Genomic DNA, 25,890 nt, shown 5'->3' with positions numbered 1-25,890 from the left:
ACTACAGGGGCTCATGATGGAGGACACTTTGCCTGGCCATTGTTTTCAGCCTGTCCACCTGTATCAGTTCACTTCCTCTTCACAGCAGTGCTATGACGTACGCCCCCTTGTTCACCTGAGGACACTGACAAAGAGCAACATGCAGGATTTTGCTTAAGGTCACCCGGTTAGGTGGCAGAGCCAGGACCTTTTAGTGTCCTGCTGTTTGTGTTGAGAGCTTTCAAGAGGACAGTGGAAAGAATAGTATTGTGGACAGCCATGTCTTCACCAGACTAGCCGCAACAATGACGAATGTTTCACTATCGTTATGTGTTCCCCTTCTGTTGGTATTTTGCTGACCCTTGTTAATGTTACAAACCCGGTGACCCTTTATCCCTACGTGAATAACACATTCACCTTGGGGAGATTTGACAATCATTCTTTCATTTCCATTGATACCCATCCACATTCACTTTTCCCCTTGTCTCAGCTTGTCCTATGGATGTACCTTAAGCGCCCACTCCCATTTCACACCTCGCAGTTGTTTTTCCCCCAGTGAGTTTGATATTTAACGAGACCACAGAGGATGTCTGTCCTTCATGAGCTTGCCCGTGTCATCGTAGAGGCTGATCAAGTATGCTGGCCAGTGAAATCCAGCCCCATTCATGGTTACTATATGGCCTGTGGTGACTTTCAAGCTACGACAGCAGATTTGAGTATGTCCAACAGAGGCCACTGGTCTTGCAAAGGCAAAAATACTTACTCTCTGGATCTTTCACTAGTGTTTACCAAGTCCTGATTTAAACTGTCCCTTCTCTTGACATGATGTAGGGTCTGTTAGAGTTTTGGGCTGGTTGGCATGGAGCCGTCTGTGCACATGGACACATACTTAGATTGTTTATTCATCTATGATTTCCATTCATTATGTCATCAATTGTACTTTTTCTTCTCCTGTATCAGAGTTGAAATTAGAAGTCACTTCAAAGAATTTGTCACCAATTCAATGTGATTACTCCATAGGGATAGTGATTCTTTTTCTTTTCTTTTTTTTTCTTTTTTCTTTCTTTCTTTCTTTCTTTCTTTCTTTCTTTCTTTCTTTCTTTCTTCTTTCCTTCCTTCCTTCCTTCCTTCCTTCCTTCCTTCCTTCCTTCCTTCTTTATTGTTATGAATATTGTTGACAATGTAAGAGTTGTTTTGGTCAGATGATGATGGGATCAGAATGGGACCCATGAAGGGAACTGATAGAGGAGTCCCCATTGTTCAACTTTCTTCTCCATAAGAAAGTCTCCATGAGGCCTCTCAGCATCCGAGGGCAAAAGAGCCAAGTAGACAGGGGTCTCTGCTCCTTCTTCTGGGCTTTTGATGGCTGTTGGTCCACCCATGTCTGTTCTCACCCACCCAGGGCAGCAGGCATTCAGGAGGATCTTGTCCCCTCTCCTCTGCTCACTCAGGTTCCTGGCATGGATTCTGGACAGGACCGTGACACCCATCTTGGACACTGCCTATGGGAGTAGTTGTATATCAGGCCAGCCCTCCTTCTGCTGTACTCCTTTCTTTGTGTCTTCCACAAACTTGTTCATGAACCCCACCAGCTCCTCCTCTGTGATGGTCTCATTCATAAATTTCTTTCTTTTTTTTGTGTGTGTTCCAATAAAAATTTATTTGTGGATGCTAAAATTGAGTTTCTTTCTTTCTTTTTTTTCTGATGTAAATTTCGATGATTCATTAGTCGTGTATAACACTCAGTGCACCATGCAATACGTGCTGTCCTTACTACCCATCACCAGCCTATCCCATTCCCCACCCCCATCCCCTCTGAAGCCCTCAGTTTGTTTCTCAGAGTCCATAGTCTCTCATGCTTCATTCCCCCTTCTGATTACCCCCCCTTTCTTTATCCTTTTTTCTGCTGCAGTTCTGGGCTGCATGATTTAAGGGCTTTGAAGCTCATTATGCTAGACACATTCACCACTCTGCCTAAAATACAACAGAGAGAGTCATGTAGCATGGCATGCACGAGGATGATAAATACTGAAACTGCTACTATTTGTCCATTTTGGACAAATTCCCAGTTGGCTGAGTGTTAGTGAAGACTGCCTCTGTAAGTGACGGACATGATACAATCTTGAACCTTGTCTTATCCACAATGTCTCAGAGGATGTCAGAGAGATGATCTTAATGGGTCTGGGCAGTGTCCAGATGTTCCATAAAGAAAGGAACATGCCTTATACAGGAACATGCTAAGCAGAGTGATAGGAGGCACTCCCTGACGTCATGAGTAGAGAGCCACTTTTCCTTATAGGTCCTCCTTGGGACCACCTGGAGATTTTTGGTCACTTGTGTAGTCCATTATTAACAAGTGTTTATCAGTCAAGAGACAACCGATCAGTTTATTGATGCATTTGAACGTTATCAGACTGCATTGGGGTAGGGAGGCTGTCACTCTGGTGGGGCCAGGTAAAAACAAATCATCTCAGCGGGCTGAGTTGCATGACTTTTTCTCCAGGTTTGGAATTACATATCTCGGGAGCAGTGACAAAATGCCTAGCAATATGGTCACGGAAAGGGGCAGTGGAAAAGTGATGTGTTAAAGAGATGTTATAAAAAGAAATGAAGTCCATGCTGAACATGAATGAACCTTGATAATATTATCTGAAATAAAGAGGGCAGTCACAAAAGACAATTCATTATATGATCCTCTCTGTGTGTATATATGTATATATATACACAGACACATATATACATACATGTATACGTATATGTGTGTGTATATCTATCTATCTATCTATCTATCATCTATCTATCTATCATCTATCTATCTAATTTCAGAAAAGGAAATGTAGGGAGAGAGAGTAGACTGGTGGTTGCCTGGTGTAGGGGGAATGGGGTAAGAAAGAGCTGGTAGTTAAGGTCACAGGATCTCCCTGGGCTGATGACAGTGTGCTAATCTTGAAGCAGTGATGGTTCCACAACTCCGTCCATTACTAAAATCCACTGAGTTGGATATCTGAGATGGATGAAGTGTACAATATGTGTATTGTATTTGAATAAAGCTGTTAAAAGTATGAAGCAATGACACATTTCTCACTAAGTCTTTTTTGTTTTTAAAATTTTTTTAATTATTTATTTATTTTACAGTGTATTTGAAATTTGCAGTTTATTTTTTTATTATAATAACATTTTTTTATTATATTATGTTAGTCACCATACAGTACATCCCTGGTTTGACTCACTAAGTCTTTTTTGAAAATATCATTAGTAATTGTAACAATGAACTTGTATTGACATGTATAAGTAAATAGTCTACTATTTTTATATTTTTTTAATTATTTAAAGATTTATTTCTTTTTTTAGGGAGAGAGTGAGTGAGAGAGAGCGTTGGCATAGCCGGTGGGGGGGGGGGGCAGAGGAAGATGGAGAGAGAGAATCCCAAGAAGAGTCCCTGCAGAGTGCAGAGCCTGACCCAGGGCTCGATTCCACAACCCTGAGATCATGACCTGAGCTGATGATACTAAGAGTTGGCTGCTTAACCCACTGAGCCACCCAGGTATACCTGTTTTTATGTTTAAATGAGTATTTTTAGCATTATAGAAAGGTCATGAGTTGGAACGCCGGGCTTGCTCAGTCAGTTAAGCGTCTGCCTTCAGCTCAGGTCATGATCCCAGGGTCCTGGGATCAAGCCCCACGTTGGGCTCCTTGCTCAGTGGGAAGCCTTCTCCCTCTGCCTGCTGCTCCCGCTGCTTGTGCTCTCTCTCTGACAAATAAATAAATAAAATTAAAAAATAGAGAAAGGTCATGAGATCATATGAACAGAGATTGAAGAAAATCAGAGAACTCTCCTTTTTAATGTAAATATCCAGGAAAGAGAGTCATTGTCACTGAACTCTAAGCTCCCTCCCACTAAGGAATGGCAGTACCAGAAAAGTTAAATGGAAAAGATAATGTATGGCACTCTGACTCTCATGAAGTGGTGTTTAGAGAGAATTAAAATGAAGTATAGAAACTGTCTTAACGTAACAGTCTTCTAAGATGAACATCTTTTAGAAAGGGGTCCCTTACTCCAGGCCTTTGTTTCATCTACAACATGTTAAGTGTGAGGTTAATGGAACCTATTTCTCAAATGTTTGAATGAGTACTGCTGCAAACTATGGAACACCTATGGATGAGATTGAAGAAGACAGAAAGAAAAGGAAAAATATTTCATGTTCATGGATTGGAATAACATAGATTGTTAAAATGTCTGTACTATTCAAGCACTCTACAAATTCAATGCAATCGCTATGAAAATAACATCAGCTTTTTCAGAGGGCTAGAACAAACATTCTAAAATTTATGTGGAACCAGAGAAGACCCCAAATAGTCAAAGGAGTATTGAAAAAGCAAAGCAAAGTGGGAGGCATCACAATTCTGGACTTCAAGCTATATTACAAAGCTGTAGTCATCAACAGTATGTACCATCACAAAACCAGACTTATAGGTCATTGGAACAGAATAGAGAACCCAGAAATGGACTCACAACTGTATGGTCAACTGATCTTTAACAAACCAGGAAAGAATATCCAGTGGAAATAAGGGAGTCTCTTCAACAAATGGTGTTGAGAAAACTGGACAGCCACATGCGGAAGAATGACACTGGAACATTTTCTTACACCATACACAAAAATAAATTCAAAATGGATGAAGGACCTAAACATAAGACAGGAAACTATCCAAACCCTAGAGGAGAAAGCAGGGAGCAACCTCTCTGACCTCGGCCGCAGCAAATTCTTACTAGACACATCTCCAAAAGCAAGGGAAGCAAAAGCACAAATGAACTATTGGGATCTCATCAAGGCAAAAAGTTTCTGCAGAGAGCTGGAAAGAATCAACAAAATGAAAAGGTGACCAAGGAAATGGGAGAAGATATTTGCAAGTGGCATATCTGGTAAAGGGTTAGTATCTAAAATTGATAAAGAACTTATCAAACTCAACACCCCAAAAATAAATATGCCCATAAGAAATGGGCAGAAGATATGAATAGATGCTTTTCCAAAGCAGACATCTAGATGGTTAACACACACATAAAAAGATGCTCAACATTACTCATCATCAGGGAAATACAACTCAAAACTGCAATGAGACACCACCTCATACCTGTCAGAATGGCTGAAATTATCCACTGAGGAAAGAACAAATGTTGGCATGGATGGGGAGAGTGGAGAACACTTTTGCACTGTTGGTGGGAATGCAACTGGTGCAGATGCCCTGGAAAACAGTCTGGAGGTATCTCAAAAAGTTAAAAAAAGAACTACCCTATGATTCAGCAATTGTAGTACTAGGTATTTATCCAAAAGATACAAAAATGCTGATTCCTAGGGGCACACGCACCCCAATGTTTATAGCAGCACTATCAACAATAGCCAAATTATGGAAACAGCCCAAGTGTCCATCAGTTGATGAATGGATAAAGAAGGTGTGGTATATGTATAGAATGGAATATTACTCAGCCATCAGAAAGAATGAAATCTTGCCATCTGTAACAACATGGATGGAAGTAGAGCGTATTATGCTAAGCCAAATAAGTCAGTCAGAGAAAGACAAGTGTCATATGATTTCACTCATATGTGGAATTTATGAAAAAAAAAAAAACCCAGATGAACATAGGGGAAGAGACGGAAAAATAAAATAAGATAAAAACAGAGTGGGAGGCTAAGCATAAGAGATTCTTAAATATAGAGAACTGAGGGTTGCTGGAGGGGAGGTGGGTCGGAAGATGGACTAAATGGGTGAAGGGCATTAAAGAGGGCACTTGTTGGGATGAGCACTGAAGTTGTATGTAAGTGATGAATCACTAAATTCTATTCCTCAAACCAATACTACAGTATATATTCACTAACTTGAATTTAAATTAAAAAGTGTTTTAGTGAGTACTTCTCAAATATATATTACCTACCATTAGTTAGATTTATTTTTCAAAAATATTGTCTGCCTGTCTCACAATAGGAAAAATACATATTCATGATTCAAAAGTACAAAACACAGATGTGTGTGAAGTAAAACAAGATGGGACAGAGGGACCCACACTGGGTCACTGGTATCCCAGAAAGGCAGCTGCCTTTACTCACAGGGGCTTGGGACCATGTTCTTAAGTACGTGTAGTGGAGACAGTAGATGGAGAAAGTCTACTAACTTTCTGTAGACTGTTTGTAATGAAGTGATGACTTCTTTTCTATTCTGAATTGTCTATCTCAGGAAGTCTAGAATCAGCTGTGAAAGTATTGACCCGTGTATATGAGGGAAGTCTGATGGGTTTTTTTAGGTGAATTCCTAGATGTGGATGCTGCAACCAGTCCTTCTTCCCCAAGCCTGTCCCACCCAGGGACCACATCCCCAAGAGGGCAGGGTGGCCACCTGGGGCTCCTTCTTAGAACTGGGTGAGACTGTAGACCCTTCTGGACTGACAGCTCAGGACAGGAAACACAGGTGCAGGAAGCAGGAACAACTTGTGGAGCTTCCATAGCAAAGACTCTGATCCAGACATTTTGGCTCAGGTGTATTCATGGTTCAAGGGTTATTTCAGAGACTCTGACTTGGAAGGTATGTGACCTATGTGCTAAGAACCGTATGGGCCATCCCGATGACCTTGTGCTAAGGGTGTGTGAGGGCATGTGAGTGTGTAAGAGAGACAGAGACTGTATGTGAGTGTGAGTGACTCTGAGTGTGTGACACTGTGTGTGAGGTAGGGTGTAAAACCGTTGCCCTTTCATAGTCACTGTGGAAAGCACATCCCCCAAGTTAAAAAGGACCCTTGCACTGGTGGGGCTGGGGTGTGTGTCGGGCTTACAGTTTATCCAGACCATTACTTTGTATGTGGCCAGGGATGTATTTTTTAGGAAATCTCTCAGTCTCCAAATCTCACTGTTCTAAAGCACAGCAACAGTGATCTGGATATTTTAGACATCATCTCCTCAGGGGTCACAACTTCAAGTGCATTACTTGATTCTCAAGGCCATTCACAGGCAGTAAGTCCACAGCTGCTTCTCAAGACCTTTGATGATTCAACATTAATCACCTTCCCTGGAAGGTTCATCTTTTCTAATATCAAGGGTAGCAGTTGTTAAGTGTCTGGATGACAAGGGATTTTCACAAAACACTTCAGGGTTTTAAAAAGTACTTCTTGTGGTTTTCCCTGAGGTGCCTGAGGACCCTGCAATGAGGAAGACATTGGCCCCAGTCAAGCTGTGTCCTTTTATTTTCTGTTTCTCTTGCCTGATTGGATAAGATTTCATTCGAGTGAAAGATACTTGAGGATCTTGAGTAGTGGGAAGAATCATTAATTTGGATGCCACATGACCTCAGTCGACAACCTTGAGATGCATTGTTCCTCCACATTCTGAATGGGGACAAAATATTAAATGCCTAGCACATGACATCTAGAAATGTCCAGCCACCTATCCTTTCTAGAACCACAATATGGCAGTGTGTGTGTGTGTGTGTGTGTGTGTGTGTGTGTGTGAGAGAGAGAGAGAGAGAGAGATACCTTTAGTACTGTAATTTTCCCATCCAAGCCGTCTAGTGGTTTTTCTGAGTACAGGATGTAGCAAAGCAGGACCTTCTCAAATGAAGATGGAGAACATCTTCTTTAAGCTTCCTTCGTAAGTGTAGCCTTAACAAGTCTGTATTTCCTCCTAGTACTTTAGCTCATATATGATGAACAAGAGTATTCAGATTTCAAATGTTTGCTCGATTCCTTAGACATGAGTATACCTAAATATCTTTTTCAAATAAGAGCATGGTATAATTTAAAGAGAAAAGGGAGGGGCGCCTGGGTGGTGCAGTCCTTAAGCATCTGCCTTCGGCTCAGGGCGTGATCCCGGCGTTATGGGATCGAGCCCCACATCAGGCTCTTCCACTGTGAGACTGCTTCTTCCTCTCCCACTCCCCCTGCTTGTGTTCCCTCTCTTGCTGGCTGTCTCTATCTCTGTCGAATAAATAAATAAAATCTTTTAAAAAAAAAAGAAAGAATCTTTTTTGAAGAAAGGATTTAAAAAGAAGAAGAATCAGCATCTGCTATCCCTCCTTGTCCTTAGGCTCCAATTGTCTTTTGTTTTGTCCTTCCATGCCAATAAACAGAGCAAACTTGGGCCTCTGGAATGTGTTCTGCACCCACAGAGAGCTGGTGAAGTCATTCAGATTGCTTTTTGTGTCTTAGGTTGTGAAGTATGGGAGAGGAGTGACAGTATTGGCTTTGGATTATCCTAGGTAGGATTTCTCCCAGATAGTTTCCCCAAAGAGGGTAAAGTCTGGTAACATGGCCGCAATGGATGGAAGAACACTCCTATTTCAAAAGGAGCCACAACTAATGGAAGAACTCTCCTATTTCAAAAGGCAAGAAAACTCTGCTTTCTCACTGAGAAGATGGCCTGCATTTCCGTGTTCAGGAAGTCTAGTTTCCCTGAGGCAAGATGAATTGTTTGATGAGAACCTGCCTTAGCAAATGCAGGAGACCACTCACTCCTCTTTCTGGTCCAAGGCCAACACACAGCATGGACCAACACTGTTCAGTCAGTGAGGAAAATTTCTCGGCCAGAAGTCATTTTTGCCTCCTAAGGGAATACCTGTAGGATGTGTGGTGGTGGCACAAGGAACTCCATCCCACTCAAGTGTTGTGGTGAGTGAAGGAGTCGGTGACATCTGAGAGCTGTCCTTTGGATGCCAGTGAAGCCAGTGTTCGAAGAAGTCGTAGAACTTTCCAGGACAGAAGAGGAATCGGGGGCAGAACAGAGAATCAAGTGTACCTGCATGTTGTTGGTTCAAGCCAGAGACCTTAATCTTTCTAAAATCATCAGCTTGGGGCGCCTGGGTAGCGCAGTCGTTAGGCGTCTGTCTTTGGCTCAGGGCGTGATCCCGACGTTCCGGGGATGGAGTCTCACATCGGGCTTCTCTGCTGGGAGCCTGCTTCTTCCTCTCCCTCTCCCCCTGCTTGTGTTCCCTCTTTCGCTGGCTATCTCTGTCAAATAAATAAATAAAAAATCTTAAAAAAAAATCATCAGCTTGTCTTAATGAGTGTAGTAAAAGGGTGGTGGTTCCCCGCATCACGTTCTCGTGGGGAAGTATTACAGTAGTTGACAAGCAAGGAATTCTGGGAGTTGTTTTGTGCAGAGCATAGAAGGGGAAGGGAGTGGATGGGCCTGGAGTTTGGCAGGTCTGATGACAGAGATGCCTACAGGTGATGCCCAGGGCTTGGGCTTTGCCCCTGAAGGACTTTTGGGAATAAGCAAGCCCTCAGAGAGCAGAGAGAATGCCCCGAGAGGAAGAGACTGAAGAAGCAGCGTGTCTTAGGAGGGTTGCGATGATCCAGAAATGACAGGCGAGTGTGTGTGTTGTAGAGCTGGGATGGAGGAGAGGCGTGGGGACAAAGCCCATAGGACAACTCGTAGGACCTGGTCCCTATAATCAGGCTCTTGGCATGGTGACCTCATTATTCATGGTGAGTGGATGGTGGGGTCTGTGACCAGGGTGCATGTGGAAATGATAATTGTTTTAGAAATGTAGATGTTTAGATGGGGGTGTAGGTTGGGGGCTGGAGGGGTGGGATTTGGGGAGGGGGTGGAGGGCATCCTGAGGAGATGAAGAAACAGGAAGAGACCTATGTGTGTCTGGAATTTGGGAATGTTTTAGGTAGGCTACAGTTGTTAGCTGGTCCTGAGAAGTTTGGAGAGGGAGGAGTCCACTAGTCTGAATAAAATCCCTGGGAGACAGGCAGGAGGAGAAGAAAGGGTCCGGGAAGGAATCCTCAGGGAATTTCCCCTGTGAGTGGCATGCAGTCAGTAAAGGCCTCTCTGAGGAGAGATTTGAATGAAGACTTGAAGGAAAGGACAGAGCCAGTTGTGAGGGACCAGCGGGTCAGAGGGCGCTGCTGACTTCAGGACGAGTGTGTAAGAGTCCTGAGGCAGAGAGGCACCTGTCCAGGTGGAGACACAGCAATCAGGCCGGTGAGGCTGAGCAGGGAGACGGGCCGGAGTCTGTAGATGGGACAGAGAGGCAGGGGCAGATCATGCCAGAAACACCACAGCTTGGGCCCCTGATGAGGCTCACCTTGGGCTTTCATTAGAGGCAGCAGTTCTGTGCACACAGCTCGGGTACCAAAGAAGTTTGTTTTCATGGTCACTTCTGCTGGAATGTGAAGGGGTGTGGGATCAGCAGCTGTTAGAGGAGGAAGAGAATAGATTAATAAATAGTAGCCGTCGTAGAAGATTCCATCGGATGATAATAACATGTTCTTTCCATTTGCAGTCTGCTGAAACCTGAGCAACGTTGGAGTTAGTGAACGGTATCGTCCCAATGTGATTTTCCTGGTGTGTCGATGATGTGTAGCTTTGTAAGTTGGCACCATTGAGGGGAGGCTAAGAGAAGTGTCCACAATGAGATTTCTGTGTGTCTCTCTTTGCAATTTATTGTGTATTGCCTTTAGGTTAAGCATTAACTTAATGGCTCTGATCCAAACTGAATGAAAGATAAAAACATCTCTGTTGGTTCCCTGAGATTAATTCATGGCAATGCCAAAGTACTTTCCCTGGAAATTCGTGCACCCCCCAGAGGCTTTCACTCTACCTGTGTCTCCAGTCCGACCTCCTTCCAAAGGGAGGCCTTCTAGATCCTACTGGAACTGTGGGCCCCACAGTAGTGGTTGAGGCACTAGTGCCAACCCATCCTCAGTGGTCCCATAAGGGAAGTTCCTGCCCTAAGTCTTCCCGGGTCCTTATGCTTGAATGCGATGCCCGCGTTGTTGACCAGCACGTCCAGGCCCCTGTACTCCTTGCGCAGGAAGTCCCGCAGGACCTGGATGCTCTGGATGTCACTGGTGTCCATCAGGTGGAAGCGGGGACTCAGTCCCTCAGCCTGGAGCTGCTGCACGGCCGCCTGGCCCCGCGCCTTGTCCCGTGCCGTGAGCACCAGGTGCCGTGAACAGCAGGTCCCCTGAGAACTGTTGGCACAGGTCGTGCTCATTGGCGAAGCTGATGCCCTTGTTGGTCCCTGTCACCAGTGACACTCGCAGAGCCAATGACATGGCTGTGTGGAGAGCAAGCGCTGCCCTGTGTGGTGAGCGAATGTGCCTTGGGGCACACGGAGATGGTTTTGTGGTGCTGCGTTGTGCCACAGTAGGAGATGCCAGTGCAACCGTGCTCTAGGATTCAGCAGTGAGGCTCCCAGTGCCCAAGGCCCCGCCTCAGTCCCTCCATTGTAGGACGGGCCAAATGTTCTAGTTCTGTCCCTCCAGCAGCCGCACCTTGAACCCGGCCGAGACTCTACCCTCTTAAGGTCCCTCTTTTGAGGCAAACAATGGTTCAGGTTGGACTGAAATGCTCGCGAAATGATAGGTGGTTGGTGATGGGTTATAGGGGGTAGAGATTCATGGTAGTTGACCTAAAATAATTTTGGGAAAACCACAAAAGGGAAAAAGGAGTGGAGACATTGTCTCGGGAATGGTCCTTTCTGTGCAGACTGGGAATTGGGTTCTTCCGAGGTGCAGTGAAATTTCTGGCGTGGGGAAAGTGCTTCTGAGGATACAGGTCCCCTTCCTTTCGTAGGAGAAACTCAACAAGGAAAAACAGAGAATCAGTCCTGTGCTGAGACTTGGCTGTGGGCAGGGCTCTCGCTCTGTGTGATTCTGAGGATCTCCAGGTGGGAGGGGATGTTTATAAGCCGCTGGGGGCCAAGGTATTGATTGGAATGTTGGATTTCATGATTACATAATCCCATTGGCCTAAAGTGCCTACTTTATGGGTTAGTTGAAGGTCACAGTTCAGAAGTATTTTATATATTGAGATGTTGTTTTAAAATAAGGCAAAAAGACCTATGTGACCTCAGAGTGTTTTTGCAAATTTGCAGTGGAGATCCTGTGTATTCTAGTAGACATCGATAGTCCTCATTTGTCAGTGTAGAAATGCAAGTAAGAAAAAAAAAGAAAGAGAAAAAATTAAATGCAAAACAACAGGGAGGAAGTTTTCAGCGTTTTTGACATGAAAAACTTGAAAAATAAGGACCCTACCCTTGCTTCCAGGGTCTCTCACCTTTCATTTGGGTGAGGCTGAAAACCCCTGGCGTAGAGTGAAAAATAATCAGTATAGAAGAGGCACCTTTCCAACATGCATATTCCTGTGAAGGGAGGCATGCGGTGGACGTTCAGTCAGGCCCACCGGGAGCCTGGCGTGGATGGGGCGGTAAGAATCTTCTCGTCACACTGGGGTCTTGGGCCTCACTCCCGGGCACTCATCACCATACGCAATCCATACTCAGTTTTCTCCGTTGTCTCAGAGGGCCCTGTGGATGTGTCTATGTTCCCTCTGCCATTTCACACTTGGTAATTGTTTTTTTTCCCAGTGCGTTTGATAATCAGAGACCACAGGGGTGTCTTCCCTTCATGGTGTCGACCATGCTCTATTTGAGGCCTGTACAATGGGCTGTAAGCCACGCCCGACCTTGCTCTTGGTTTGTATACTGTCTGTGGTTACTTTCGTGCTACAACAGCAGACCTGGGGGGATCGACAGGAGCGTGTGGCCTGAGAAGCCAAACATATTACTCTCTGCCTCTTGTGTAACGTGTGCTTACCCTTGAGTGAAACTCCGACTGCTCCTGGTCTTATTAGGTGTAGTGCACTTCTCAGCTGGTTCAGCATAGAAAGAGTCTGCACAAATAGGCATGGATAGAGAACATTTATTCATCCCCGGGGTTCATTATTTCACTGATTTCATTTATTCTGTCCCTGTATCACAGAGGAAATAAGAAAAACCTCCCCTGAGTTAGTAGCCTCCTCAAATTGAATATTCAGCAGGGATATTTTACACTTTCTTTTTTTCTGTGGATAGGGATATTATTGACAGTGGAGGACATTTCCATTCATTATGTCATCAATTGCACTTTTATTCTATATTAGAGAAGAAATTAGAGGTGACTTCAAAGAATTTGTTGGCAATTCAATGTGATTACTCCATAGGGATAGTGATTCTTTTTCTTTTCTTTTCTCTCCTTTCTTTCTTCCTTCCTTCCTTCCTTCCTTCCTCCCCTCTTCCCCCCTCCCCTCCCCTTCTTCCTTTCTTTCTTTCTTTCTTTCTTTCTTTCTTTCTTTCTTTCTTTCTTTCTTTCTTTCTTCTTCTCTTTCATTCTTTATGTAAGGATATTATTGACAATAAGAGTTGTTTTGGTCAGATGATGATGGGATCAAAATGGGCCCAGGAAGGTAACTGACAGAAGGGTCCCCATTGTTCAACTTTCTTCTCCATAAGAAAGTCTCCATGAGGCCTCTCAGCATCCGAGGGCAAAAGAGCCAAGTAGACAGGGGTCTCTGCTCCTTCTTCTGGGCTTTTGATGCCTTTTGGTCCACCCATGTCTGTTCTCACCCACCCAGGGCAGCAGGCATTCAGGAGGATCTTGTCCCCTCTCCTCTGCTCACTCAGGTTCCTGGCATGGATTCTGGACAGGACCGTGACACCCATCTTGGACACTGCATATGGGACTAGTTGTATATCAGGCCAGCCCTCCTTCTGCTGTACTCCTTTCTTTGTGTCTTCCACAAACTTGTTCATGAGCCCCACCAGCTCCTCCTCTGTGATGGTCTTGCTTATAAACTTCTGCTGCAGGTCTGGGCTGCACTTCTTAAGGGCTATGAGGGTTATTATGCTAGACATATTCACCACTCTGCCTAAAATGCAACAGAGAGAGTCATGTAGCATGGCATGCACTAGGATGATGAATACCAAAACTGCTAGTATTTGTCCATTTGGGACAAATTCCCAGTTGGCTGAGTGTTAGTGAAGACCTCCTCTGTAAGTGACGGACATGATACAGTCTTGAACCTTGTCTTACCCATAATGTCTCAGAGGATGTGAGACAAATGATCTCAATCGGTCTGGGCAGTGACCAGCTGTTCCATAAAGAGAAGATCGTGCCTTATACAGGAACGTGCTAAGCAGAGTGATAGGAGGCACTCCCTGACGTCATGAGTAGAGAGCCGCTTTTCCTCATAAGCCCCCTTTGGGACCACATGGAGATCTTGTGGCCACTCGGGCAGTGTTGTATAAATAGGTGTCTACGGAACCACAAAGAGCTGATCACTTAACTGAGGGCCTCTTGAAGGTGAGCAGACTGCATCGGGTCTGGTAGACTGTCACCGTGCTCTCAGTAGGAAAAACAAGTCTCCTCAGTGGGCTGAACTGCAAGGGTTTTCTCCTTTTGGGGTTGTTATTGGCTCAGAAGGAGTGAGTAATGTCCTGGCAGTATGGTCATGGAAAGGAGCTTTGGAAAACGAATCTGTTAAATGGATGCTATTAAGAGAAATGATGTTGGTGCTAAAACATGGATGACCCCTAAGAGCGTTATTCAAAATTAAAAAGCCAGTCACAAAAGACTGCTCATGGTGTGATGCTCCATACATGGGATGTCCGGAAAAGGAAATGGAGGGAGAGAGTGTAGATTGGTGGTTGCTTGGGGCAGGGGGGATGGGGGAACAGAGGGCTGGTAGCTAAGGGCACCGGATCTCCCTGGGCACTGGACAGTGTGCTAATCTAGAAGCAGTGGTGGTTGCATAACTCTGTCCATTACTAAACTCCGCGGAGTTGGATACCTGATGGGGGAAGCTTCCGATATGTGAACTGTATCTCAATAAAGCTGTTAAAAGTGTAAACATTGACAGAGTTCTCACTAAGTCTTTTTGAAAGTATAGTTCTTATTTATAACAATGTATTTATATTGAAATGAGTAATTGTTTACAGTTTTTATATTGAAATGAGTTTCTATTTTCTTAATATCTTTTTCAAAAGAAATGCAAACTTTAATTTAAAGAGAAATAGAAGGACAAGTGTTTATCACTTTAGAGAGTGTATCCTTTAATTCGAGAATATGAATTTAGGGGGATGGGGGGAATGCCATGGAATGTGGGAAAGGACATACATGGCCGAGATACTGACTGCCTGGTGAAGACGGTGGGGGGCACCTGGTGGTTGTAGATTCTTGCCTTTTTTTTTTTTTGTGGCTCAATTAATTCAGTAAAACTCTATTTTGAAGAACGATTTAATGAAGAATCAACATCTGCTATCCCTCATTGTCCTTAGGCTCACAGTTGTCTTGTTTTCTCTTTCCATGCCAAAAACCAGAGCAAACACGGGCCTTGGAATGTGTTCTGCCCCCACAGAGAACTGGCGAAGTCATTCAGGACAGTCTTTGTGTCTTAGGTTGTGAAGTATGGGAGAGGAGGGACGGTATTGGTTTTTGTTGTGCTAGTTATGATTTCTCCCAGATAGTCTCCCCAAAGAGGGAAAGTCCTGGTAACATGGCCGCAGTGGCTGCCATCCCCTCAAGTAATGGAAGAACTCTCCTATGTCAAAAGGCAAGAAAACCCTGCTTTCCCACTGAGAAGACAGCCTGCATTTCCATATCCAGGAAGTCTAGTTTCCCTGAGGCAAGATGAATTGTTTGATGAGAACCTGCCTTAGCAAATGCAGGAGACCACTCACTCCTCTTTCTGGTCCAAGGCCAACACACAGCATGGACCAACACTGTTCAGTCAGTGAGGAAAATTTCTCGGCCAGAAGTCATTTTTGCCTCCTAAGGGAATACCTGTAGGATGTGTGGTGGTGGCACAAGGAATCCATCCCACTCAAGTGTTGTGGTGAGTGAAGGAGTCGGTGACATCTGAGAGCTGTCCTTTGGATGCCAGTGAAGCCAGTGTTCGAAGAAGTCATAGAAATTTCAAGGACAGTAGAGGAATCCGGGGCAGGACAGAGAGTCAAGTCCCTGCATGTCGTCGGTTCATGCTAGAGATCTTAATCTTTCTAAAATCATCAGCTTGTCTTAATGAGTGTAGTAAAAGGGTGGTGATTCCCCGCATCACGTTCTCGTGGGAAAGTATTATAGTAGTTGACAAGCAAGGAATTTGGGAGTGTGTTTTGTGCAGAGCATAGAAGGGGAAGGGAGCGGATGGGCCTGGAGTTTGGCAGTTCTGATGACAGAGATGCCTACAGGTGATGCCCAGGGCTTGGGCTTTGCTCCTGAAGGACTTTTGAGAGTAAGTGAGCTCTCAGAAAGCAGAGAGAATGCCCCGAGAGGAAGGGACTGAAGAAGCCACGTGTCTTAGGAGGGTGGCAAGGATACAGAAATGAAAGGCGAGTGTGTGTTGTAGAGCTGGGATGGAGGAGAGGCGTGGGGACAAAGCCCATAGGACAACTCGTAGGACCTGGTCCCTAATCAAGTGCTGGGCATGGTGACCTTATTATTCATGGTTAGTGGGATGGTGGGGTCTGTGATGAGGGTGATTTTGGGTAATGGTGAGTGTCATTAGGTAGTGTAGATGTTTAGATGGCGGTGTAAGTTGGGGCTGGAGGGGTGTGATTTGGGGAGGGGGTAGAGGGCACCCTGAGGAGAAGGAGAAGCAGGAAGAGAACGATGTGTGTCTGGAACTCTGGGAATGTTTTAGGCAGGTGACCGATGTTAGGGGGGCCTGAGAAGTTTGGAGAGGGAGGAGTCCACTAGTCTGAATAAAATTCCTGGGAGACAGGCAGAGAGAGGAGAATGGGTCGACAAAGAATCCTCAGGGAATTTCCCCTGTGAGTGGCATGCAGTCAGTAAAGGCCTCTCTGAGGAGAGATTTAAATGAAGACTACAGGAAAGGACAGAGCCAGTTGTGAGGGATCAGGGGTTCAGAGGGCGCTGGTGCCTTCAGGACGAGTGTGTAAGAGTCCTGAGGCAGAGAGGCACCTGTCCAGGTGGAGACACAGCAGTCAGGCTGGTGAGGCTGAGCAGGGAGAGGGGTCGGAGTCTGTAGATGGGACAGAGAGGCAGGGGCAGATCATGCCAGAAACACCACAGCTTGGGCCCCTGATGAGGCTCACCTTGGGCTTTCATTAGAGGCAGCAGTTCTGTGCACACAGCTCGGGTACCAAAGAAGTTTGTTTTCATGGTCACTTCTGCTTGAATATGAAGGGGTGTGGGATCAGCAGCTGTTAGGTGAGGGGAGAATAGATTAATGAATAGTAGCCATGGGAGAGGATTCCAGGAGTGACAGTTACATGTTCTTGGATGTGCAACCTGGTGCATTGTCATTAATCTCTGGGCTAGTGACCTGTAATTTCCCAATGTGATGTGTGTGGTTTGTTAATGCCAGGTAGCTTGGCAAGTTGGCATCATTTCAGGAGGTTAACCGGACTGTGCCGTTGGGATTTCTGTATCTCTCTGTTTGTAGTTGTGTTTATTACAAAATAGGTTAAACATTCACTGAAATGCTCTGATCCAAACCAAATTAATCTTGCAAAAATCTCCGTCAGGTCCCTGAGATTAATCCACGGCAATGCCACGGAGCTCTGGGCTTAAAGGGTTGCTACCGCCAGAGGCTTCTTCTCTCCCTGTGCCTGCAGTCTAGCATCTGTCCCTAGGGAGGCCCTTCTTGACCCATTAGGAGCTCTGACCCTCCAGCAGCATTCAGGGACCACGCCCAACCCCCACGGGAAGTGCCCTGAGAGAGGTCTCCAGCCCTAAGGCTTCCCGGGTCCTTACGCTTGAATACGATGGCCGCGTTGTTGACCAGCACGTCCAGACCCCCGTACTCCTTGCGCAGGAAGTCGCGCAGGACCCGGATGCTCTGCAGGTCGTCGATGTCCAGCTGGTGGAAGCGGGGACTCAGGCCCTCGGCCTGGAGCTGCTGCACAGCTGCCCGGCCCCGCGCCTCGTCCCGCGCTGTGAGCACCACGTCCCCCGGGAACTGCCGGCACAGCTGCTGCACGATGGCGAAACCGATGCCCTTGTTGGCCCCGGTCACCAGCGCCACTTGGGGGGCTGACGCCATGGCGGTGTGCAGCGCAAGCACTGCCCTGTGTGCTGAGCAGATGGTGCTGTGGGCCCCACGGAGGGCTGGCGGTGCAGAGGCTGACAAGGACAGAGATGCCAGTGCACCTGTGCTCTAGGATCCAGCACTGTGGCTCCCAGTGCCCAAGGCCCCGCCTCAGTCCCTCCATTGTAGGAGGGACCAAATGTTCCAGTTCTGTCCCTCCAGCAGCTGCACCTTGAACCCGGCCGAGACTCTACCCTCTTAAGGTCCCTCTTTTGAGGCAAACAATGGCTCAGGTTGGATTGAAATGCTCGCGAAATGATAGGTGGTTGGTGATGGGATAAGGGGGCTAGGGATTGACGGTAGTTGACCTAAAATAATTTTGGGAAAACCACAAAAGGGAAAAAGGAGTGGAGACATTGTCTCGGGAATGGTCCTTTCTGTGCAGACTGGGAATTGGGTTCTTCTGAGGTGCAGTGAAATTTCTGGCGTGGGAAAAGTGCTTCTGAGGATACAGGTCCCCTTCCTTTCGTAGGAGAAACTCAAGGAGAAACAGAGAATCAGTCCTGTGCTGAGACTTGGCTGTGGGCTGGGCTCTCGCTCTGTGTGATTCTGAGGATCTCCAGGTGGGAGGGGATGTTTATGAAGCCGCTGGGGGCCAAGGTATTGATTGGAATGTTGGATTTCATGATTACATAATCCCATTGGCCTAAAGTGCCTACTTTATGGGTTAGTTGAAGGTCACAGTTCAGAAGTATTTTATATATTGAGATGTTGTTTTAAAATAAGGCAAAAAGACCTATGTGACCTCAGAGTGTTTTTGCAAATTTGCAGTGGAGATCCTGTGTGTTCTTGTAGACATCGATAGTCCTCATTTGTCAGTTTAGAAATGTAAGTAAGAAAAAAAAAAAGAGAAAAGATTAAATGCAAAATATAGGGAGGAAATTTTCAGCCTTTTTCACATGAAAAACTTGAAAAATAAGGACTCTACCCTTGCTTCCAGGGTCTCTCACCTTTCATTTGGGTGAGTCTGAAAACCCCTGGCATAGAGTGAAAAATAATCAGTATAGAAGAGGCACCTTTCCAACATGCATATTCCTGTGAAGGGAGGCATGCGGTGGACGTTCAGTCAGGCCCACCGGGAGCCTGGCGTGGATGGGGCAGTAAGAATCTTCTCGTCACACTGGGGTCTTGAGCCTCACTCCCGGGCACTCATCACCACACGCAGACCATCCTCAGTTTTCTCCGTTGTCTCAGAGGGCCCTGTGGATGTGTCTATGTTCCCTCTGCCATTTCACATTTGGTAATTGTTTTTCTTCCCAGTGTGTTTGATAATCAGAGACCACAGGGGTGTCTTCCCTTCATGGTGTCGTCCATGCTCTACTCGAGGCCTGTACAATGGGCTGCATGCCATGTCCAACCTTGCTCTTGGTTTGTATACTGTCTGTGGTTACTTTCGTGCTACAACAGCAGACCTGGGGAGATCGACAGGAGCGTGTGGCCTGAGAAGCCAAGCATATTACTCTCTGCCTCTTGTGTAACGTGTGCTTACCCTTGAGTGAAACTCCGACTGCTCCTGGTCTTATTAGGTGTAGTGCACTTCTCAGCTGGCTCAGCATAGAAAGAGTCTGCACAAATAGGCATGGATAGAGAACATTTATTCATCCCCGGGGTTCATTATTTCACTGATTTCATTTATTCTGTCCCTGTATCACAGAAGAAATTAAAAAAAAAATCTTCCCTGAGTTAGTAGGCTCCTCACATTGAATACTCAGCAGGGATATTTTATATATATATATATATTTTTTTTCTGAGGATAGGGAAATTATCGACAGTAGAAGAGTCCTTTTGGTCAAAGGAGGGGACTATCATAAGGGATCCATGGACGGATCCGTGAATGAAGCTCACCATTTTTCCACTTTCTTCTCCATAACAAACTCCCCATGAGGCCCCTCAGCATCTGAGGGCAAAAGGGCCAAGTAGACAGGGGTCTCCGCTCCTTCCTCTGGGCTTTTAGTGGCTCTAGGTCCTGCCATGTCTGTTCTCACCCACCCAGAGCAGCAGGCGTTCAGAAGGATCTTGTCCCCTCTCCTCTGCTCACTAGGTTCCTGGTATGGATTCTGGACAGGATGGTGACACCAATTTTTGTCACTCCATAGGCGGTGTCAGGCCAGCCCTCTTTCCTGTGCACGCCTTTCTTTGTGTCTTCCACGAACTTGTTCATGAGCCCCACCAGCTCCTCCTCGGTGATGGTCTCGCTTCTAAACTTCTGCTGTAGTTCTGGGCTGCAGTTTTTAAGGGCTCTCAGACTCACCATGCTAGACACGTTCACCAGTCTGCCTAAAATACAACACAAAGTGTCATGTAGAAAGACACAGGAATGACGAATAGCAATTTTGCTAAGATGTTGTTGGAGAAAATTTCCACTTGAGACTTCATTAATTTGCTATGAGCGTTAACGAGGACTGTCTGTGTGAGTGACGACAATGATATGGTCTTGAAACTTGTCATACCCACAAAGTCTCTGATGATGCCTGAGAAATACTCTAAGGAGGAGGCACTGAGCAGGTGTTCTGCGGGAAAATGGAAACGCTGTGAAGAACCTGCTAAGGAGCATGTAAGAAGACATTCACTGCTTTCAGGAGTGGATGACCTCTTTCTACCTCAGGCCACCTTTGGGACCACCTGAGGATCTTATGGTCAGTGGGGAGGCATCTACAATCAGGTCTGTACAGACCAGTAAAGAGCTGAATGGTGTAAGGAGGGCCGTTCCATCTGGTTTGGAAGGCTGCTATTCTGTTTGAGGATGGTAAGGACAGATTATTAGCCTGGTCTGACTTGCATGGTGATGAGTCTATGATGGGGATTTTATGAACTTGGGAGTGTGTTATGGCCTGAGAATACAGTCATGGAGAGAGGCAGTGGAAAACCAGGGGACTGAAAGAGATCTGTGTAGGGGCATGGGCTTATGGAAGTCAGTGGGGCAATTCAGGGGGCAGATTAAAGCTGGACATGTCAGTGCCCCTCGGAAGAACCCTTCACAAGACTGGAATGGGAGTGGAACCAGCAAGTGGATATCCTGTTGTGCCTGTATGAAGTGGCCATCTAGTCCGTGAGAGGAGTGGAAATGGGAGAGCTGGAGCAATGCATGCAGAGCTGGGGTAATTGTTGACATGGACTCGTGCACCCTGTGAGGCAAAAAATGCTAATGACTCTTGTGTTTCTCAGCAAAAGAGACAAAGCCTGGAGATGGTTATGGGAGAGATGGCCCAAGGGGAAGGTCCTGCACAGAGCTGGCAAGTTGGGTGGAAGGTAGTAGCTTGAGAGGCTCCAGATGGGTCCGGACGAGTCAAGGCACTATTATGGACCAAGCTTTGGTTAAACCCAGAAGAAGATGCCAGTGTTCAAGCAGTATAGCGGGATGAGAACAGAAGATGCTGCAACTTTTTGGACTAAGGTGTTACATTTCTGCAGGCCAAGCAACACGTTCTCTTCTGCAGACAAGTGTTTCCACAGAGAACTGGAACAGGCCTCTGGATCCCCGGTTGTCTCAAACACGAGATAAAGGTACGTGGGGCTTAGACACATTCACTGCACGTATTCACACTCAGCATGAGTGGGGTGGGTGCCAAGGGACCATCCCACTGGACAGATTCCTCTGCTTCGCTGGGGACTCTGGGGAGAGGGTGTGGGGGAAGATGCTAACTTGACCTTATAGTTCTTCCCTACATTATCTCAACTTCCTTTTCTTCCCACTCTTACCGTGGTCCCAGGACCAGGGCTGCAATTGTGGAAATGGGAAGCAGGGATAATTTTGAAAGAAGAAACTGTATAACTATAGCTTTAAGTCCTTATGTGGGAATTCCTAAGGGAATAATGGAGCGAATTGTCTCTTCCCCCACCTGGGAAACCTGGATGACAGTGAACATAGCTGTGGTTAAAACAATCCACTCATTCTAGACTTATGCAGCCTTTTCCTATAGTAATGGGAGTGGACTGGAGGGAAGGCACTCCTTCGACTAGTATCATTGCAGGTAATCAGGACCAGCACAGAGGCTGAACTTGATGTCCCTTTGAAAGGTGAATGGGGATGTCAGGTGGAAGAGGGAGGTGGGAGGAGGAGGAATGAGGATAATGCATGAACAGGGGGTTATGCAACAAGAGACATCCAATATTACAGCCCGGGGTGGGGGGCAGTACAGGTGCCCCATCCATGTGGAAATGTACCACTGGTGTGAGGCTGTCAGCAACTCTGGCCACATGTGAGTGTGCAGGCCTCCTGGCGACCATGAGGAGGGGTCTTCCCCCAGGCTGGACAGGTCTGGGAAGACATCCTGAGGAGCGTGAGTGGCAGGAAGAGAAGGATGTGTGTCTGGAGGTCTGGGAATGTTCTAGGCAGGTGACCTAGTGTGAGTAAAATCCGTGGGAGAGAGAGTGAGGGAACAGAAAGGGTCCAGGAAGGAATGATCAGGGTTCTGCACCTGTGAGTAGCATGGAGTGAGTAAAAGGCCTCTGTGAGGAGAGATGTGAATGATGACTTGACGGGTCAGGCAGAGGCAGTAGTGAAGGACCAGTGGGAAAAAGGGCGCTGCTGACTGTAGGACGAGTGTAAGTGTCCTGAGGCAGCGGGGCACCTGTCCAGGTGGAGACACAGGAATCAGGCCGGTGTGGCTGAGCAGGGAGAGGGGCCAGGGGTCTGTAGATGAGGCCAGAAAGGCAGGGGCAGATCATGCCAGAAACACCACAGCTTAGGCCCCTGATGAGGCTCACCTTGGGCTTTCATTAGAGGCAGCAGTTCTGTGCACACAGCTCGGGTACCAAAGAAGTTTGTTTTCATGGTCACTTCTGCTGGAATGTGAAGGGGTGTGGGATCAGCAGCTGTTAGAGGTGGAGAATAGATTTTTTTAAAATTGTATTTTAGTTACACTCAATTAATTTACGTGTAGTGTGTTATTAATTTCAAAGTGGAGTTCGTGATTCATCATCAGTCGCATATAACACCCAGTCGTCATCACATCAAGTGCCCTCCTTAATGCCCCTCACCCAGTTACCCCATCCCCCCGCACACCTCCTCTCCAGCAACCCTCAGTTTGTTATCTATAATTAAGAGTCTCTTATGGCTTCTCTCCCTCTCTGATTTCGTCTTATTTTATTTTGAGAAGGAGGATAGATTAATAAGCAGTATCCATCAGGGAAGATTCCATGTCGTGACAACAACATAGTTTTGCATGTACCATCTGGTGAATTCTCGGGAATGTCTGTGTTAGTGAACGGTATTGTCCCAGTGTGATCTATCTGGTGCATTGCCGCTGCGTGGCTTTGTTGGTTGACGCCATCGGGAGAGGGCAAGGGAAGGGAGCACAATGGGATCTCTGGGTATCTGTGTTTGTAATTTGTTGTTTATTACAAAATAAGTTAAACATTCACCAAATGGCTCACATCCAATCAGAGAGAAACTTGCAAAATCTGGTGAGTTACCCGATGATCTGATCCATGGCAATGCCAAGAGGCTCTGGCTGGAAAGGCGTGCAAGTCCCGGAGGCTTCTGCTCTCCTTGTGCCTCCAGTCTGACCTCCTTCCCTAGGAAGGCCCTTCTAGATCCCATAGGAGCTTGGGTCCCACAGTAGCGGTTTAGGCATCATCCCCAACCCACCCTGGGTGGGTCCCCTAAGGGAGGGGACCTACCCTAAGTGTTCCCATGTTCTTGCTCTTGAAGGCGATGCCTGCGTTGTTGACCAGCACGTCCAGGCCCCCGTACTCCTTGCTCAGAGAGTCGGATATGGCGCAGCTGCTGTGCGTTGATGTCTAGCAGGTGGAAGTGGCCACACAGCCTGCACCTCGTCCCTCACCGTGAGCAGCATGTCCCCCGAGAACTGCTGGCACAGGTGGAGCACGAAGCTGAGGCCCTTGTTGGCTCCAGTCACCAGCAGCAGGGGAGCGGTTGATGACAGGGTCATCAAGGTCAAGCAAGGCCCTGTGTGGTGAGTGGATTGTGTTGTAGGCCATACTGAGGGCTCGTGGTGTAGACAGTCAGAGATACCAATGGAAGTGTGTTGTAGATTCCAGTGCTGTGCCTCCTTCAGCACAAGGCCCTTCCTCAGTCTCGCCATCAAAGGAGAGACCAAATGTTCCAGAAGGTTCCCTAGTGAGCCTATACCAGATCCATCCCTTCCAGGGTTGCACTCTGAGCCCAATGAGGACTCCTTCCTCTTAGGATCTCAACTCTGAGCCAAGCAGTGGTTCAGGGAGTACTGGTGTGCTCCCCACAACAAAGGTGGTGGGTGACGGGTTAATAGAGCACTAGAGATTGATAGCATTCAAGTGAACTATTTTGGGAGACCTCAGAGGGAAAAGAAGAGAGCAGAGTAATTGTCTTGGGAATGTGTCCTTCCTCCGCAAAATGGGAATGGTTGCTTTCCTCTAAAATACAGTGAAGTTGTCTGTCCAGGGAAACTGCTTCTCAGGATACAGATCCCCTTGCTTTCTTAAGGGAAAATCAAGAGGGAGAAATCAGTCCTGTGCTGAGACTTGGCTGTGGGCAGGGCTCCTTCCTCTGTGTGATTCCAGGGGGCCCCAGCGCGAGGGGATGTTTTTGAAAATTAGTGTGAGACAGGCCAGTGATTGGAATGTTTTATTCCATGGGTACATGTGCATATGATTGTTACAATGCCTGCTTGTAGTCCAACCTCACACTTAATAAGCAGTGTAGATAGTTTGGATTATTTTTAAAGTATCGAGGAGAAAAGGTCTTTGTGATACCAGGTTACATTTCCAAACTAGCAGTAGAGATTCTATTGTCTTGACCTAGACTTTGATTTTCCTCATGGGTCAGTTTAGAAATAGAAGCTACCATACAGTACTGTATGGTGAATAACATAAAAAAATATTATTATAAAAAAAAAGAAAAGAAATACAAGCTAACAGGAAGGAAATCAACAGCCTTGCTGAAGGGAAAACTAAAGGAAACAGGGTACTTATTTTTTATTTTATTTTATTTTTTAAAAGATTTTATGTTTAAGTAATCTCTGCACCCAACTTGGGTTCGCTCAAACTTACAACTTTAAGATGAAGAGTGCCGAGCTAAACCATTTGAGCCAGCCAGGGGCCCCAAAGGAAACCTCACTTTCAAAATAAAAGACTTAAGCTTGCTTGCATGGGCCTTCGGTTTTCTTTTCTGTTAGCCTGAAAATCCCCGGTGAAGAGTGAAAAGTAATCATGAGAGGAGACGGGTCTGTAGCACATGGATACTTCTGTGAGGGGAGGGACGTGGTGGGCATTCACGGAGCCCACGGGGAGCCAGGCTGGATGTGGGGCAGTAGGAACTTCCGCTCAGGGTCATGGATGTGTCAGGCCCCACTACAGGGGCTCATGATGGAGGACACTTTGCCTGGCCATTGTTTTCAGCCTGTCCACCTGTATCAGTTCACTTCCTCTTCACAGCAGTGCTATGACGTACGCCCCCTTGTTCACCTGAGGACACTGACAAAGAGCAACATGCAGGATTTTGCTTAAGGTCACCTGGTTAGGTGGCAGAGCCAGGACCTTTTAGTGTCCTGCTGTTTGTGTTGAGAGCTTTCAAAGAGGACAGTGGAAAGAATAGTATTGTGGACAGCCATGTCTTCACCAGACTAGCCGCAACAATGACGAATGTTTCACTGTCGTTACGTGTTCCCCTTCTGTTGGTATTTTGCTGACCCGCGTTAATGTTACAAACCCGGTGACCCTTTATCCCTACGTGAATAACACATTCACCTTGGGGAGATTTGACAATCATTCTTTCATATCCATTGATACCCATCCACATTCACTTTCCCCTCGTCTCAGCTGGTCCTAGAGATGTATCTGAAGCGCCCACTCCCGTTTCACACCTCGCAGTTGTTTCTCCCCCAGTGAATTTGATATTTAACGAGACCACAGAGGATGTCTATCTCTCGTGGGGTTTCCCATGTCATAGTAGAGGCTCAGCGGGTATGCTCGCCAGTGAAATCCAGCCCCATTCATGGTTACTATATGGCCTGTGGTGACTTTCAAACTAAAACAGGAGATTTGAGTAGGTCCAACAGAGACGATTGGCCTTTAAAGGCCAAAATACTTACTCTCTGGACCTTTCACTAAT

At 46.4% G+C, this 25,890-nt stretch overlaps 1 protein-coding gene and 2 pseudogenes across 1 annotated transcript; all 3 read right to left on the bottom strand.

Moving 5' to 3' along the window:
- Nucleotides 1–3,070: 3,070 nt before the first annotated feature.
- On the bottom strand, nt 3,071–12,084 carry LOC125281472 (carbonyl reductase [NADPH] 1-like; annotated as a pseudogene).
- A 930-nt stretch (nt 12,085–13,014) lies between these two features.
- On the bottom strand, nt 13,015–17,945 carry LOC125281469 (carbonyl reductase [NADPH] 1-like). The gene is made up of 3 exons (XM_048214975.2): nt 17,504–17,945; nt 16,843–16,950; nt 13,015–13,658 (listed from the first exon to the last, which is right to left on the bottom strand). The coding sequence occupies exons 1-3, from the start codon at nt 17,790–17,792 to the stop codon at nt 13,162–13,164; spliced, it is 894 nt and encodes a 297-aa protein (XP_048070932.1). The 5' UTR covers nt 17,793–17,945; the 3' UTR covers nt 13,015–13,161.
- Nucleotides 17,946–19,584: 1,639 nt separating this feature from the next.
- LOC125281496 (carbonyl reductase [NADPH] 1-like) lies at nt 19,585–23,731 on the bottom strand (annotated as a pseudogene).
- Nucleotides 23,732–25,890: the final 2,159 nt, after the last annotated feature.

The sequence above is a fragment of the Ursus arctos genome, unplaced genomic scaffold (assembly GCF_023065955.2).
Source record: "Ursus arctos isolate Adak ecotype North America unplaced genomic scaffold, UrsArc2.0 scaffold_60, whole genome shotgun sequence".
Lineage (NCBI taxonomy): Eukaryota > Metazoa > Chordata > Mammalia > Carnivora > Ursidae > Ursus > Ursus arctos.
This window is presented reverse-complemented; position numbering and strand designations above follow the sequence as displayed.